The sequence below is a fragment of the Eretmochelys imbricata genome, chromosome 2, assembly GCF_965152235.1.
Source record: "Eretmochelys imbricata isolate rEreImb1 chromosome 2, rEreImb1.hap1, whole genome shotgun sequence".
NCBI lineage: Eukaryota > Metazoa > Chordata > Testudines > Cheloniidae > Eretmochelys > Eretmochelys imbricata.
Genome location: NC_135573.1, coordinates 43,360,964 through 43,379,748, shown reverse-complemented (window position 1 = coordinate 43,379,748; position 18,785 = coordinate 43,360,964). Strand labels below are relative to the sequence as shown.

Sequence of the window (18,785 nt, the reverse complement as noted above, 5' to 3'; positions counted from 1 at the left end):
CTTTCTAGAAACAAGGTCAGAAAACATGATACTTATTTGCAGGGTGGATAAAAATCAATGATTTAAAAAAAAAATCAAATTTTTTTGATGAAATGCTTTTTGAGGAAAAAACTATCTAAAGATAGTTTTAATTAAGATATCTTTGAGATATAATGTATCTTATCATGGAACAGGGATTATAAAACTAATTCTATAGCGTGAGAATATATTCATGTAATGTTTAAGAAAAGTTTTGTAAATGAGTTTCAATAATTCATGGATTAGGGACCCAATTTTATGGGGTTCCAGGGGCTTCTGTGTAGATTATTTAGGTTAATCTTTCTATCTACCCAATGGGACTCAATGCTCAGTCTGGAATATACCATCAGAGATGCTTAGTTTTGCAGTTCTCTAACTGTGGATTTGTGTCTCCACTCCAGAGAACATTTTTGCTGTTAACAAGCAAGTTAACAAACAATTTATAGAGGTGAGAAACAACAGACCTCAACCTTACTGTCCCTCTGCAAATTTGTGCACAAAAAGTCAATCCCTTACCTCTCTCTAAAAGTGCAAAGTTTCAAAACGTTCAATGAATAGAAGATGGTTGGGGATGGAATAGATTTGGACAAGGAGAAGAAGTCTGGAGATAAATGTGAAAAGGGAGGGACAGGCAGTAGAAACAAAAGTGAAACTGTTTGAGCAGCATATTCCAGAAGTCTTCAGGTCTTTATGAGCGTAGCCTTCATTGATTTGAGATCTACCATACCATTATCTCACTAGAAAGGAAAACCTATAATGGCAGCAGGCCATAAAAGAGACCCAGTTTGGGAATAAGAACCATTCAAGAAACATGTTTGCTGATGAAGTTTTAAAGAAAGTCACACCAGTGAACTGGTGGAAGTCACTTAAGCCAGGGGTCTCAAACTCAATTTACCTTAGGGCCAGTGCCAGTCCTCAAATCCTCCCAGCAGGCCAATAATGTCACTGCAGATGGTGTTCACACCACCTCCCAGCCCGTTTCCCATCCTTTGTCCTCGCTCCCTTGGCCTCATGCCGCCCCGGCTGACTGCCCGGGCGATTAGTGACACTGCTTCCATGGATGACTCTGCCTGGCAACTAACGATGCTGCCTCCATGGCCAACTCTGCTCGGCGACTAGTGATGGTATATCTCTGTCCCTCTCCCCAGCCAACAGGAACTGCAGAGGGCAGCGCCTGCAGCAGACAGCCGGCAGTGTGGCTGCATGGGTCTCTCCTCCACAGCTCCGCCGGCAACAACAGGGATAGGGAACCGCTTGCAGGGAGCGGAGCTGCCCGAGGTGAATGACACTTTGCCAAGTGCAACCCCCGAGAGGGTCCCAGGAGCAGCAGGATGGAGCAACATAGTGGGGAGGGGCATGTGAATCTCTCCTGCCCGCTCCTCTCCCGCCCTCTCCACTGGCAGCCATGAGGGCCGGATGAAAGAACTTTTTAAAAATTTTCCACGAGCCGCAGTGGTGAGGTTCTTAGGTGGCCCACAGGCCAGGACTTTGAGACCCCTGCTTAAGCACTTGGATTCAGAGACTGTTGAAGAGGTAATCTCAATTTTAACAGCAGTAGCTTCTTCTGCTGGTGTAAAAAGAATATTTTCTTCCTTTGGACTAATTCATTCCAAATTGAGAAATCATTTGGGACCTCAAAAAGCAGGAAAGCTTGTTTTTCTTTTCCAGATTGTGAACAAAACAGGAAAATGAAGGTGAAGACGACTGAGTTAGCAGCAAAAGCCAATATTTTAAGTTTCTCATGTTGACCTGGCTGCCATAGTCTATTTAATTTTTTTTTTAATATTTCATTTAACTATTTTAATTTAAAACAATTTTAACAAAAACAAACCTGATTTTAAAAAACTTGAATGTTTAACTAAATTCAAAAATTCATATGCTTGTTTTGTTAAAATATTATATGTTTGCTGAAGAAAAAAATCCAGAATCCATAACATTGTTGTTTTAGTTAAATAAAACAATTGAAATGTCTGTCTGGTGATGTTCTCCTCCTAATACAGCATGGCAAGAAAATCCTCCAAATATTAATGATTAACCTGTTGAACTGTAAATAGTTCACCTCCCAATGACTTCATAAATATCTGCTTCATTTACCTTTGGTAAATGAAATAACCAAACAATCATTCATTTTCTGATATAGCTGTAAAAATAATCTGAAAAGTTTTCAAAATAAATCACTGTTTAAAAATGTAGTGTGTACCTTCTAAAAATGAAACCTACATCTATCTCTGAATTGTGACGAATATGTATTAAAGGTTATAACAACCAACAAGAATGCACTTTTATGTAGAAATCCATGATTAAATCAAGACTCCCCGACTAGTGATTTAAATCAATTTGATTTAAATCAAATCCACCCTGGTTATTTGGGGGTTACCACATCCATATTTCCTGACTTTTCTCAACAGGTACGTCAGAGAAAGTTAGATATGCTTAAATCTGAATCTACAAGCGCTAGAGTGCAAGATGCAGCCTTTTGTGCTGCTAACTTTTGCAAGGTTTGGGGGGTATTCGGAGCACAGCAAGGAGTATATTTTTCCTGATCAACAGTGACATAAGAATAAATTTGACATACTCCATTGTGAGAAAAGAACAACTTATTTACCAGATTTTTTTCTTAATTTTGAATAACTATTTGGGTTTCACTTTTCCCTGCTCTTTCCATGTTATTTTTATTGGTTGTAATCATTCTAGTCTCACACTGAATTGACAGTACAGTAATACTTATAAGGATTTATTGCTTTTAATTCTATAAAGTAATTTAATACATTTATGAACTATCTTCGTTCATCTGAGGTTCAGATGTTGAATCTTCCGAATGTCCAGTTATGTTTTGTCCTCTTGTTCTATTTCAAGTTTCCTTTTAAAGCTTTCATTAAAAACAGCAGTAAGCAAGTTTAAGATATGCTTGTGTTTTTAATTAATGCTTTGTAATGCTTTCTCTGTGATTTGTATTTATTAAACTGAAAGCCTGATTTAAGTTAAATTTCTCACAGTTCAGCACAGTGATTTGAATAAGTCCACCTAGCACACTCTTGAGAATAAAAAATTGTTTGACTCACTTCAGTTTTCCAGCTGAATACAACTGAAGAAATCCCATGAAAAAATGATTAATCAAAAATATTCAGTTAAATGTACTGTTCAATTCAGATTGATAGAAACTATTAGTTTTATCATTCTCAATTCAAGATTAGACAATTAAGAATGTTACTGTGCACAAAGACACTGATGTATATCCACTGACACTCCAAATGCAAGCTACTGTCACACTGGTTACAAGTGAAACTTGACAGGCAATTAGGAGAAGGCAGAGAGATTTATCAAGCGCAACTAGATTCTCCCTGACAGCTTCTGAACTCAGTACTCTTAAGAATTTTCGTACTGAGAAATATATCACACTTTTTTCAAACATATTAAAGATTTTTTTTAAAACTACCCAAACTTCTTGCATAAGAACACTGTTGCCCAACGTGAGGGCACTAGACTAGTCTGGAGGCAAGGAAGAAGAGCAATAAGGGCAAAGTTAAATAAACTACTGGATTCCCCTCGGCCCCCGCCTTGCCTCGCTTTGCTGTCTCCCCTCCACCTTTCCAATGTAAATGTGATCTGGCTGGAGGCCTTCTTCTTAAAAGCCACCTTCTATTCATGTAGCTGCCACAAAGCAGCCGGCAGCAGGAGAAGTTCACATGAAGAAAGCTGTAGTGTCAGATACCAGTTCTACAAATCAAATTTTCCTTCTCTCTGCTGCCATGGTAGTCAGGTTAGCAAAGAAAGTATATTTGGCATGGCCTCCAGGAATTCTCAATGTATACTATTTCCAAAGAGCATGCAAACTTTGAAATGCAGGAAAAAGGAAAAGCCAAAAAAATAAATAAAAGAGAAGACAGAAACCTCACCCACTCTTCACCAAGAAATAAAACAGTAATAAAAAGACAGAATGTTACCAGATAAAAGGAGAGAGAGCACATCACTCTCTCAGGACATCAAACGAAGGAATAAAGGGTAAGGTGTCCCATATACAAATGGGTGGGAAGAGTTCTAACAAATAAGATTTATATAGGCTATGTCTAGAGCCTATGTCGGCATAATTTAGGTCACTCAGGGGTGTGAATAAACCACCCCCTTGAGTGACACAAGTTACACCAACATAAGCGCTCATGTCCACAGAGTTTCTCCAGTTGACATAGTTCTGCCATTTGCGGATGTGGTTTTATTATGCCAATGGGAGAGCTCTCGCCCATCAGCATAAAGTGTCTTCACCAGATGCGCTGCTGCAACGCAGCTGCATCAGTACAGCTGCGCTGCTGCAGCACTATAGGTGTAGACATGACCTTAGTCTCTTCATGGCACTTAGCACCCTACAAAGCCCCTGTAAAATACAGAAGTATTGCCACCTCATTTTGCTGATGAGAACTGAGGCACAGGTAACTGATTTGCCCATAGTCATATATGAAGCCTGTGACAAAATCAGGAACTGAACAAAGTTCCCAAGTTCCAGTCCAATGCTTGAACTGCAAAACCATCCTTTCCCTTCTTCATTAAGACCTGCCCACTCCTGCTACCTCCTTTGGATTGATTTAGAAGTAGCACTTATTTATACTAAGAGAGGGCTCAGAGGTCCTCTCTTATGTAGGAAATCACAGCACCAAATGTATTCACTCACTAGTAGCATTGTTCTAAGTTTTCAAGATGTGCTGGTAGCAAATACCAGCTCAGTCACCATGCTTTGTTATTATACAAGCTAACTTAGCTGCCATCGTGTCCTATGTTCTAAATACAAAAGAACCCGCCAAGTTACACTACCACACTTTGCCACTTCAAATGAGTCTAATTTTCCAACAAAAGTAATGATAAAAAAAAATCCTCCAAAATGATGTATTTTTGAAGGAGCATCATATTTTTCACTAGTCATAATTATACTTAAATGGCTTGTTGTGTAATAGGACCTTTTTGTCAATCTACACCTAAAATATTAAAATTCAGTGCAAAAATTCTTCAGGGTTGAGTGTCTGAGAACATGCAGTTTTAAATCAGTAAAATTTTCCAGAAAACAAATCCATAATAATTTCAATCTAAACTAAAGCTAGCAAGGCAAGAGGTTTTTAATGTTAGATATGAACACAGTATTTACATAGTTGCTATCTAATACAATTGTATATGCTCCAGAAAAGGGACACAATGAAAATGTGCAGCTGGAATGTCAATTTTCAGGTTTTAAAAGATTGAATGCAGAGCATTCTCCAGGAGAGGTATCAGAATGACCATCCAAATGAACTCAATTGTTTCAGCATCCCCAGGTGCTTCATAAGAATTTCAATCAAAACTGAGGCATTTATTTGCACATTCTCCTGCTATTTTTGAAACCTAAAAAACACAGCAGCATTGTGCCAGTACCGAAGAAGCAAAAAGTGAAACTTACTAATCGAGCTTCACTGTCCACACTGAATGATTTGTAGGTAACAAACGAATATGGTAGAAGAAATTAAGATTTGTTAAATTCTTTTAATCATCTAAAACACCCAGCTTTAAATTACATCATCGTGATAATATCCCTTTAACCAAACCAACTGATTTTACCACCTGGCTAGAAAATTCATATATAATTCATTAGTCAAAAAAAAATCTATGCAATCTGATTTTCATGAGCAGTTTCCATTATTTTTGAGTTTCATAAATAGCAGAAGCTTTAACAAAATAAAATTGATTATTAAGTTTCATGCTCTGACTGAAGTTTATGGCTTACATCGTTTACATAATTGTTGCGCTCGTTATGCCGAGTAGCACATGAATTGGTACAACTGATAGGACTTATATGGGTACCTTGGAAAATATAGGATATTGAAAACAAATTAAGTCTTGGTAAAGGCTGGATCCAGGGATACGCTAGCAGAAGCTGGTAGTTGTATCTAAATAACAGTGATTACTTTAAGCAGTATTTATAACAAAATAAAGCTCTTCTTATATAGTGCTTTTCATCAGTGCTTTACAAAGGAGGTCAGTATCCATTTTACAAAAGGAGAAACTGAGACACAAGAGATGAAGTGACTTGTCAACTGTCACCCAGCAGGCGAGCTGGGAACAGAACTCAGTGTCCTGAGTTTTAGTCCAGTGCTCTATCCATTAAGCAACACTATGTCCCTCTATTCACAACTCTATTTCAGAAGTACTAACATGGATCTTCACAGGGAAGATATGCCAGCAGTTTTCTCCCTTTAGCACTATGACTTCCAGGGGGAATCTTTCACTTCTGTAGCAATTTTTGTGGGGGAATCTGCTGATAGAGGTTCCTCCACAAGTATGTCATTTTGAAGTATCTGCCAGTGTGCAATTTAATGGACCCAGAGAACACAAACATTGAACATGCACTTACATCACAGCAGACCATAAATTACTCAAAACCAAATAAAGTTGTCCTCTGGCCATTCTTCCTACCACCCAAACACTTAAAAATTTATATTTAATTTATAAGCATCAGAAGGAACAGGAGTTAACGTGTAAGACAGGTAAACGTGAGGGCCTTAAAAAGTTGAGAAGTCCCTTTCAAACAAACCGAGGTTTATGATTTTATTGTGAAAGCGTAGGTCACCATAATCCATGAGGACAAAACAATTTCTAACCACCATTTTCACAGTTCCTTGCAATCATTACAAGACAGATCAGGTAAAGACTCAAAAAACAACGTTCTGAAAGAAGTCCCTAACAACTACTCCAAAGAAGCCACGTGATCATATGCACCAACATGTATTATGAAGTTCTGTAAAAATGTAAGCAAAAATGTTAAACCATCTCATCACAGTCACATTTTATAATAGGGTTGAACATCACTTTGTTAAACAAAGACTTGATTACAATTCCAATGGTTATAAAGAGTCACAAATTGTATAGTTTAAATTACAAACAGTTGTGGAATTTTTCTAACATCAGACCCAATTAAACATACTACACTTAAAATAATAAATTATCAATCAATCATTAAATTAAGTCAGAAAAAATAAAAATAGTAATTTAACAGAAAACAAAAAGTGTTAGGGCTTGTTTATACTTGAAACGCTACACCAGCACAGCAGTAGCATTGTAGGACTTCAGTGTAGACACTACCTACGCCAACAGGAGGGGTTCTCCCATCAGCATAGGTAATCCACCTCCCCAAGAGGTGGTAGCTAAGTCAACAAAGGAATCCTTTGGTCAACCTAGTGTCATCTACACCAAGGGTTACGTTGGATTACCCATGTTGCTCATGTGTGGACTTTGAACATCCCTGAGCAACGCTGCTGGGTTGACCTAACTTTTTAGTTTAGGCCAGGACTTAGAAAGGTGGCGCCAACAGCTAGTCTCCACTTTCTTTTAGATCCCCCACCAAATAAAAGGGAGGGGTTGAGGAAAGCAGTCGATTTGAGCAACTTTAATTATTATTATTACTATTTTTTTGTAATACAGGAGATAATGCTACCACTACAAGACTTTAAGCATTTATGTAACGTTCATATCGTGTCAATGAGTAACAAATCAGCCTTATGTTTTTCAAATACTTCCAAATTAGTCCACTTTTTTAAAGTTGCTGTGATATATCTTACCTGCTTTAGGTCTATTTACTTTTTTCATTCCAGCAGCCTCACATTCATTTTCTCCATTACACTTTTCCATGGAGCTTATTTCTTCAAGAGATTCCACAGCCTGTGTAGAATTTATATTTATACCACATATTCTAGAAAGAGCTCTTATATGCCTAGAGCCATTCTGCTGTTTCTCTTCTACCTGCAAAAACAGAAATTCAGGGTAGCATTTTCCCTACCCTTAATGCAAAAGTGAAAAATCTGCCTTTAATAGAATAAAAAAATATTAGGGTTGGAAGGGATCTCAGGCGGTCATCTAGTCCAACCCCTTGCTCAAAGCAGGACCAATTCCCAACTAAATCATCCCAGGCAGGGCTTTGTCAAGCCTGACCTTAAAAACCTCAAAGAAAGGAGATTCCACCAGCTCCCTCGGTAACCCATTCCAGTGCTTCACCACTCACCTAGTGAAAAAGTTTTTCCTAATATCCAACCTAAACCTCCCCCACAGCAACTTGAGACCATTACTTCTTGTTCTGTCATCTGCTACCACTGAGAAAAGTCTAGATCCATCCTCTTTGGAACCCCCTTTCAGGTAGTTGAAATCAGCTATCAAATCCCCCTTCATTCTTCTCTTCTGCAGACTAAACAATCCCAGTTCCCTCAGCCTCTCCTCATAACTCATGTGTTCCAGTCCCCTATAATCATTTTTGTTGCCCTCCGCTGGACTCTTTCCAATTTTTCCACATCCTTCTTGTAGTGTGGGGCCCAAAACTGGACACAGTACTCCAGATGAGTACATCCTTGAAAGATATATAGTTCTTTTCCATATTTAAACGTATTACAGAAAATACCAGTTCAGACTATACAAAAATATTAAAATCTAAATTTCTCCTGTTGCCAATTTAAGACAATAATTAGGTACTACCCACATCCAAACTTTAGTAGCTCTCTGCAATTTTGAAGTTTGATTATACAGGTCAGGATTAATCATTCCTTCTCTAAGTTTGCAAGTTACTCTAGTCCAAATTCTGCCACCCTTTATTTACGCTGAATAGTCCCATAGATTTTCAGTGGTACCTGCTGAGAAGTAAGGTACTATTCATACATAAGGAAAAATCAAGCCTCTACTATGTATATTTGTGTGTATACACATGGATACATGAAAATAAATAAATGTGCTTTTAATATAAATGGCCATCCACAAAAGCAGCAACTTCTACTTATGACTTCTATTCAACAGAAGCCTTAAAATTAAAGATATACTAAAATGAGGACATACTGAACCTTTTTCTATATCAGAGGCTTTGCTGTCTTGTAGCCACACTGTGACTCAGTGTATTGACATTTTTGAATTATCCATCTTAAGAAAGGACCTTCTTTTCTGAAATGCTTTTGCCAGGACATTCAAAACATTTTACAGTCCAGTCTCTCAGTAACCCAGTGACGTATAGGCCAACCCTGCAATCCACGCGTTGGCTACAGTAAGACTTGTATATATGCTGAATTCTGATACTTTTTATTCATAGGTAGCACTTTTACTTCAATGGTGAAGTGGGAGTAGTAATGGGACTACTTGAGGAATAAGGTGCAATTCAGCATGAGTTAAGGTCAGAATCTGACCCATTACGACTACTTGCATGAGTAAGAATTAATTACTGTTGGCATATTTTAGTTGTGGTGCTGCATAGCTAAATGTTTCCCCATCCCATTTTTCTTTTTACCTCAGTCAACTTAATTTCTGGAACCAGCTGTTCATTTTCTTTCTTCAGACAGATTGTGTTATTTTTTCCTGGGGGTATAAACCTTGGCTTTTTAGCTGAATTCCCTAGACGTTGACTTGGAGCTGCTGATCGCCTCATATTTACTTCCGCCAGTCTGAAAAACAGCAGATACAGAAATTTTTGGGGGCAAGAACCTTTAACGGCAGAAATATTTCAGGATATCACTCTACATGCACATCTTAAAAATGAAAGCATCTATCACACAGTCTGTATCTCAGATCATTTCCAAGAGCAATTTTAGTTCTCAGGTTTAACATACTATATGTACAAAACTGATGTAAGATGTTCAAACAAGACATGCAACTACTGTAATTAAAAAGAGAGGAATGGAAATAGTAAACTGTATCTTTACTAATCCACACTGTAGGACTCGGTCATTAACATTTCCACTTTCACCTGAGAAGTCAATGATGCACTTCTCAAGAACAAGAGGTATTTTAAGGATGAACAGTATACAAATTGCTTTTCTACAAACTGTACATGGACTAATAAAGACAGACATTTGGGAATGGAAACTTCTCTTGTGCCCTCCACAGCTAATCTTGAAAAATCCATTACTTTACTTATAAACAGAGTACTGAATGTTCAAGATGCGCATTTGAGGTTAGAATTCTGCCTTTAATAATCAACTAATTAATAATCAATTAATAATCAAACTGGTTGTGTAAACTCCCCTTATCAAGATGCGAATAGAGCTGGGTATAGTCTCAGCTCTATATGCACTGTTACAGTCAGGACAATTACTCTGTATCCTTTCAGAAAAGGAGTACTTGTGGCACCTTAGAGACTAAAAAATTTATTTGAGCATAAGCTTTTGTGAGCTACAACTCACTTCATCAGATGCATTCAGTTGAAAATGCAGTGGGGATATTTATATACATAGAGAACATGAAACAATGGGTGTTACCATACACACTGTCACGAGAGTGATCACTTAAGGTGAGCTATTACCAGCAAAAAGAAAAGGAGTACTTGTGGCACCATAGAGACAAATCAATTTATTTGAGCACAAGCTTTCGTGAGCTACAGCTCACTTCATCGGATGCATACTGTGGAAAATACAGAAGATGTTTTTATACACACCGACCATGAAAAAATGGATGTTTATCACTACAAAAGGTTTTCTCTCCCCCCACCCCACTCTCCTGCTGGTAACAGCTTATGTAAAGTGATCACTCTTCTTACAATGTGTATGATAATCAAGGTGGGCCATTTCCAGCACAAATATCATACACATTGTAAGGAGAGTGATCACTTTAGATAAGCTGTTACCAGCAGGAGAGTGGGGTGGGGGGAGAGAAAACCTTTTGTAGTGATAAACATCCATTTTTTCATGGTCGGTGTGTATAAAAACATCTTCTGTATTTTCCACAGTATGCATCCGATGAAGTGAGCTGTAGCTCACGAAAGCTTGTGCTCAAATAAATTGGTTTGTCTCTATGGTGCCACAAGTACTCCTTGTCTTTTTGCGAATACAGACTAACACGGCTGTTACTCTGAAACCTGTCATATTACCAGCAGAAGAGCGGGGGGGGTGGGGGAAGCTTTTGTAGTGATAATCAAGGTGGGCCATTTCCAGCAGTTGACAAGAACGTCTGAGGAACGGTGCGGGAGGGGAATAAACATGGGAAAATAGTTTTACTTTTTGTAATGACTCATCCATTTCCAGTCTCTATTCAAGCCTAAGTTAATTGTATCCAGTTTGCAAATTAATTCCAATTCAGCAGTCTCTTGTTGGAGTCTGTTTTTGAAGTTTTTTTGTTGAAGAACTGCAACTTTTAGGTCTGTAATTGAGTGACCAGAGAGACTGAAGTGTCCTCCAACTGGTTTTTGAATGTTATTATGCATTTAGCTGTATGGAATGGAAATCTATCAACTTCATGAAAAAACTTGTACAGATACAGACAGACATCTTCCTTTCCAAATGCAAACAGATGGACATCATACAAAAAGGACTGAAGGTAAAAAATCCATTACAATCTACATACCACAGACTATGCTGACGGCTTGTGCCACACGCTCTCAAAGAAATTGCGGAACTACCTGATCAACATCCTCTACAGCAAAGAGGGAAAGATTAAGAATGAGCTCTCAAAAATGGATACTCTCCTAAAAAATCAACCTTCCACACAAACTTCCTCATGGCTGGACTTTACAAAAACTAGACAAGCCATTTACAACACACACTTTGCTTCTCTACAAAAGAAAAAGGACACTAAACTATCTAAACTACTACATGCCACAAGGGGCCACAACAGTAGTTCCCTTAACCCACCCAGCAATATTGTTAATCTATCCAACTATACTCTTAGCCCAGCAGAAGAATCTGTCCCTCCACCCCCACGAACATGATACAGTTCTGTGGTGACTCAGAATCCTATTTTCAACGTGTCCGACTCAAGGAATATTTCCAACACACCTTTGAACAACATACTAACCCACAGAGACCTTCCTACCAAGACTACAAAAAGTCGGATTCTGGGTGGACTCCTCCTGAAGGTCGAAACAGACTGGACTTCTACATAGAGTGCTTCCGCTGACGTGCACGGGCTGAAATTGTGGAAAAGCAGCATCACTTGCCCCATAATCTCAGCCATGCAGAACACAATGCCATCCACAGCCTCAGAAATAACTCTGACATCATAATCAAAAAGGCTGACAAAGGAGGTGCTGTCGTCATCATGAATACGTCGGAATATGAACAAGAGGCTGCTAGGCAGCTCTCCAACACCACTTTCTACAAGCCATTACCCTCTGATCCCACTGAGAGTTACCAAAAGAAACTACAGCATTTGCTCAAGAAACTCCCTGAAAAAGCACAAGAACAAATCCACACAGACACACCCCTGGAACCCCAACCTGGGGTATTCGATCTGCTACCCAAGATCCATAAACCTGGAAATCCTGGACGCCCCATCATCTCAGGCATTGGCACGCTGACAGCAGGATTGTCTGGCTATGTAGACTCCCTCCTCAGGCCCTACGCTACCAGCACTCCCAGCTATCTTCGAGACACCACTGACTTCCTGAGGAAACTACAATCCATCGGTGATCTTCCTGAAAACACCATCCTGGCCACTATGGATGTAGAAGCCCTCTACACCAACATTCCACACAAAGATGGACTACAAGCCGTCAGGAACAGTATCCCCCATGATGTCACAGCAAACCTGGTAGCTGAACTTTGTGACTTTGTCCTCACCCATAACTATTTCACATTTGGGGACAATGTATACCTTCAAATCAGCGGCACTGCTAGGGGTACCTGCATGGCCCCACAGTATGCCAACATTTTTAGGGCTGACTTAGAACAACGCTTTCTCAGCTCTCGTCCCCTAATACCCTACTCTACTTGCGCTACATTAATGACATCTTCATCATCTGGACCCAGGAAAAGAAGCCCTTGAGGAATTTCACCATGATTTCAACAATTTTCATCCCACCATCAATCTCAGCCTGGACCAGTCCACACGAGAGATCCACTTCCTGGGCACAACGGTGCTAATGAGCAACGATCACATAAACACCATCCTATCCCGGAAACCTACTGACCGCTATTCCTACGTACATGCCTCCAGCTTTCATCCAGACCACACCACACGATCCATTGTCTACAGCCAAGCTCTACCATACAACCACATTTGCTCCAACCCCTCAGACAGAGACAAACACCTACAAGATCTCTAGCAAGCATTCTTACAACTACAATACCCACCTGCTGAAGTGAAGAAACAGATTGACAGAGCCAGAAGAGTACCCTGAAGTCACCTACTACAGGACAGGCCCAACAAAGAAAATAACAGAACGCCACTAGCCATCACCGTCAGCCCCCAACTAAAACCTCTCCAACGCATCCTCAAGGATCTACAACCTATCCTGAAGGATGACTCATCACTCTCACAGATCTTGGGAGACAAGCCAGTCCTTGCTTACAGACAGCCCCCCCAACCTGAAGCAAATATTCACCAGCAAACACACACCACACACCAGAACCACTAACCCAGGAACCTATCCTTGCAACAAAGCCCATTGCCAACTGTGTCTACATATCTATTCAGGGGACACCATCATAGGGCCTAATCACATCAGCCACACTATCAGAGGCTTGTTCACCTGCACATCTACCAATGTGATAGATGCCATCATGTGCCAGCAATGCCCCTCTGCCATGTACATTGGCCAAACTGGACAGTCTCTATGTAAAAGAATAAATGGACACAAATTAGACTTCAAGAATTATAACATTCAAAAACCAGTCGGAGAACACGTCAATCTCTCTGTTCACTCAATTACAGACCTAAAAGTGGCAATTCTTCAACAAAAAAAACTTCAAAAACAGACTCCAACAAGAGACTGCTGAATTGGAATTAATTTGCAAACTGGATACAATTAACTTAGGCTTGAATAGAGACTGGGAGTGGATGGGTCATTACACAAAGTAAAATTATTTCCCCATGTTTACTTCCCACCCCCACCGTTCCTCAGACGTTCTTGTCAACTGCTGGAAATGGCCCACCTTGATTATCACTACAAAAGGTCCCCCCCCCCCACCCCCGGCTCTCCTGCTGGTAATAGCTCACCTTAAGTGATCACTCTGGTTACAGTGTGTATGGTAGGTTTCAGAGTAACAGCCGTGGGCCGTGTAGCTCACGAAAGCTTATGCTCAAATAAATTGGTTAGTCTCTAAGGTGCCACAAGTACTCCTTTTCTTTTTGCGAATACAGACTAACACAGCTGTTACTCTGAAACCTGTCTGTATCCTTTATTTCCAGTAGCACCCACAGAGTGCTAGTTGCTTTCCAAACATCAAATGTCATTGTTCACGCAGATGAACTCAAGACTATAATATACTCCAAGAAGTCATTCTGATACAGTATACTTGCATCTATTGCAACAGAACTTGAAAAAGATAATGTGTTTTTACTATGAAAATGTTATGTGGCAGTACAGAGACACAATATATGGGTTAAAGTTTTGTTTAATTCTCTCAGATTTCATAATTGGGTTTCCAGAATTATTTGTTTTAATTACATGACAGATATTGACCAAGAATACAGTCAAAGCTTAGTAGGTCTCCATGTGATACAAACATCTCTGTCCTTTTGGGAACAGGACACAGACACAGTTTTGGTAGCCACTGTATACTCCAGTTGCACAAATCTTTTTCTGCACTGTTTTGCACTCTAGTGGTCTACTAGCTGCACAGCAACCCTTCGAAGAACATTCACACAAAAGCAATTAAGGGGCTACTGTTAAGAAAAAACACTTCTTAAAAGATTTAGTTACAAAAATGCTTAGTATTAATGACTGTTTTATAATTGAGGTTTACCTAACCAGACAAACAGAGTGCATGTATGAAGCTACTGGCAGAGCTACACCTGGATGGAAGAATGATCACCATTTGATTTCACCCTATATGTTAGTCACTTTCAGTGTGGTTGTATTAGGAAGCACTCTTCTTTTGAGTGATATCTTTGCTTTTCCCTTATCATATTCAAGATTTGCAAGTCTCTTCTATGGCTCTGTTGATGCAACCGGGGGCTACTCTTCTTGTATATATAATAATTCAATATCTGTTCCTTTGTTGCTGTTAAACTTAAGAACCTTTAACAGGCAGATATCTTCATGCATCTATGGAAAGATTTAGGTTTACTGCATTGTTTTTATAAATGTACTATTTTTACTTGAATAAAAATTATACCAGTCAACTTTATTACAAGTTACAAGGGTTATACTTCACATACTATCTATGTTTTCTTAGGACCAGTCTTCTTTTAAATTATAAACTCTGGGCAAGGATTGTCCTTTACTATCACTTCTGGGGGAATTCTGTGCCACTGTGCACGTGCAGAATTCATGTCCCCAGCAGAATTGTTTTTCTCTGCAGAAAATACAAAGAAATGTTCTGCCAGAGAGGTACTGCAGTTATGCCTTTCACCCACAAGGGGATGCTGTGGTGCCAAAACAGAAGGCAGCTGCTCCAGGCAGGAGCAGACCTCTAGGGATAGGGAGGAGAAGAGGCTGCCTTCCTCAGAGCGCCTTGCCCATAAGGCCAGGTGAGGAGGCATGGAATATGGGGGGCACAGAGAAAGCAGGACACAGAGCTGCAGGGGGTGAGATAGGTTCAAAAGGGCTAGTGGGAGGACAGACTGGAGCAGGGCCTGAATGGGAGTGGGGGTGCAGGGCCACATTGGGATGAGGGAAGGGGGTGGCTGAGTGAGTGTGCAGGGGCACATGGGGAAAGGGAAGAGGGGGTGCAAGGATATATGGAGACAGGAGGTGAACGGACACATGGGGACAGGGGCAGATATACCTGACTGAATGAGAGAGGCAAGGGGTCAGCCAAGGTCTGCATGGGGGAGGCTCCCCAACTCCCTAACAATCCCCCCCCCAAAAAAAACCTGTTCCATACTTCTCTCACCTACATCCAAATACCCACCATGTTCACTCCCAGCCTTCTTTCCAGCAATTACTTCCTTCTCCCTCAATTCCTCTGTTACCCCTTACTCCCACAAGCCTTTGCACTACTTCTGAGGGGTGCAGGAAATATGTTTCTGTATTGTAGTTTAAATGAATTATTACTCAAAGTTCTTTATTAATATGCCTAGTAAGGAATTTATTTGTCAAAAAACATTTCCTGAATCTTTTTTGTTGTCTGTATTGTTACAGACATACTTGCTGTCAGGTATGTTGAAATAAATTACCAAAATAATTGAAACTGGTTTGATTATATTGTGTTATTTTGACAAATAAAATATGCAACATTTTAAAATATTGCGTGCAGAATTTTTAATTTTTTGGTGCAGAATTCCCCCAGGAGTATATTATGTATCTGTACAGCCCATAGGATATTTTGGGTGCTATTGTAATATTATACATTGTATACAATGCATATAATGTATTATTGTATACAGGGTGTATTGCAAAGCATAATGTAAAGAACATAGAAAAAAATATAAAAAGCAAGAGAATAATTTTACACTAGCTCACTTTTTCTCAATGTACATACACTCCTACTTTTACTAAAGCAAACAGTGAAAGAATACCCTTTATGTACAAATACATACAAATTTTTAGAATACAACTGAGCAGATCTGTATAGAGACGTAAGGTTCCAGGCCTGTTAGAAAAATTCCCATATTGGAACAAGTCCTTCTCCTGCAACTGACTGGTAGGTAGGTGCATTTTCTCCAGTGTTTGTCTGAGAGATGGCTTTCAATATTACTCATCTTTACAGGCATTCATTACCATTGTATTGCAATTTATATATCAGGAAGGAATGTGAGTGGTCTTGTTGCAGTTGGTTATACTATTCACATGTATCAAGTTAAGCATTTACCTAAATGTTCATGGGACCTGGGCCTTAAATTTCATGCAAGAATGGCCCTTAAATTATTGCACTGCCCAGTTTGTTTGCATTTTTTAATATTGTGAAGGGAGCAGATACCATGTTCAAGATGTTTATATAGCAATCTTAGACCGCAGATGGCTCACCTTCCCTACCCTGATAACATCAGGTCAAATCATTGTATAGGAATAATAATCAAGAACATCCAAAATAGGTACAAAATACAATGCAATTTGGACAGCACTGGCCCATCTTGATCTACCCACCTAACTGTCAGTAACTTCCAGCTATCACCTTGTGAAATAGTGCAAATTAATCTGGAAAGTTTGTGTTATACATGGTATGCACATTAGATCTCTAAAATCCAAATACTTAATTTTAAATGAAGTCCATTGAAAAAGAGTTTCCAGGGTCAGTGCAGTCTTAAAAGATTCTACCCCAACAAATCAGGAGAACCTGAGATTTTGACGAATTTCACTTTATACCCCAAAACTTTACCAAAGGTTTTAATCAAAAGTAATAGGTATGCAATGTTCAGGAACAGAAAAAAGTAGATAAATATACAAATCAACTTCTTGTCAATGCCTGAGACTAACATCTTTGGGCTAGTCTACATTGGCAATGCTAAAGCGCTGTCATGGCAGCATTTTAATGTGCCTTGTGTGATCAGGTCGCAGCACTGGGAGAGAGCTCTCCCAGTGCTCTAAAAAATCCACCTCAATGAGGGGCATGGCTCCCGGAGCTGGGGCACTGCTTACACTTGCACTTTACAGAGCTGCAACATGCTGCGCTCAGGGGGGTGTTTTTTCACACCCCTGAGTGAGAAAGTTGCAGCACTGTTAATTGCCAGCGTACACAAACCCCTAGATAGCAGCACTATTTCTTATTGCCTGTACTAGGGGTTCAAGACTGATGCATTACTTTAATTTCAATTTGTATACATATAACTGGAAACACACATTTACTGGGTTATGTATCATCTACCTCAAAACAAAGAAAGATAGATCTTATTTCTGATGAGAAGGCAGAGCATATCTAATTCTACAGGACAAGTGGCTGGAAGAAAACTGGGAGAGCACTTTAGAGAAGAGAGGTGACTGCCAATATTCTCACACTGGGGCATAGCCACGTAGCATTCAAGCCCACCCAAATCTGAGTCAGGGTGTAGTGCTGCCACAGCAGCCCAGAGCAACACTCAGGCACTTGAAATCCAGGACAGGAGCTATGCGCCCGCCCTTCAGAAAACTATGCTCCGGCAACTCTGCCTTGCCATTTTCTGCACTGCCCCATGCACGTGCCCAGCTCAGCAGGTGAAGCCCAGTGTCTGGAGACACCTAGGAAGAGGGCGTGGCATCAGGGGAGAAGCTGAGTTAGCACAGTCTGTCATTGCCCCTCCACCCAAGTCAGGGCCCACCAAAATTTCCACTCCTAGGTACTCCACTATCTCAAACATACAGGGGCAATTTTCCGTTTTTCCCTCTTAGGCCTCACACTCCAGTCACGGCAATAAGATTGTTCCAGAGACGAGCCAGATTAAAAATTAGCAAAAGGAAACGTCGCTTTACCGATCGGCTGGGCGAACACACCCTGATGCCCAAAGCAGGCATCGCCCAGCAGGGATGAGCTGCTGGGCAGGGCAGATTTGTCACAGAGGCAGGGCTCAGGACCCTCCGCCAAGCCAGTAGCTTGCTTACAAGTACCCTCTGCTCCCCCTTCCCCCGGCACTCACTGCCAGGCCCCTTGCGGGTGGGTCAGGCGGGACGCTCACTGCCCCCCCGTGCGGGACTGCAGCATCCGCGTACTGTCCCTGGAGGAGAGCTGCGCTCCCCCTGCCGGGAAGGAGGTACCGGACTCCGCCGCCTCCTCAGTCACTGCGCCCCTGCCCCACACACCCGAGCTCCCCCGCCCCACTCACAACGCGCTCAAGTCAACCGTCCCGCCGCAGCCACCGGCTCCCGTCAGCCACCTGCCACACAGCGCATGCGTCCTCCTTTCCTCCCACCGGCCATCGTTCAACCGCGCATGCTCCTATCGCTCATCCTCACTCCACCAGCTATCCTGCACCCGCGCGTGCCCACTGCCCTC

At 40.6% G+C, this 18,785-nt stretch overlaps 1 protein-coding gene across 1 annotated transcript in view; it reads right to left on the bottom strand.

Annotated features, from left to right (window-relative positions):
- RAD54B (RAD54 homolog B) overlaps positions 1-18,773 on the bottom strand; it is a 122,993-nt gene extending 104,220 nt beyond the window's left edge. Inside the window, exons 1-3 of the mRNA XM_077810008.1 lie at positions 18,667-18,773; positions 9,293-9,446; positions 7,593-7,773 (exon numbers count right to left, since the gene is read on the bottom strand). Coding sequence (XP_077666134.1) covers positions 7,593-7,773; positions 9,293-9,430 — 319 coding nt within the window. The 5' untranslated portion in view covers positions 9,431-9,446; positions 18,667-18,773. The remainder of the gene's footprint in view (positions 1-7,592; positions 7,774-9,292; positions 9,447-18,666) is intronic.
- Positions 18,774-18,785: the final 12 nt, after the last annotated feature.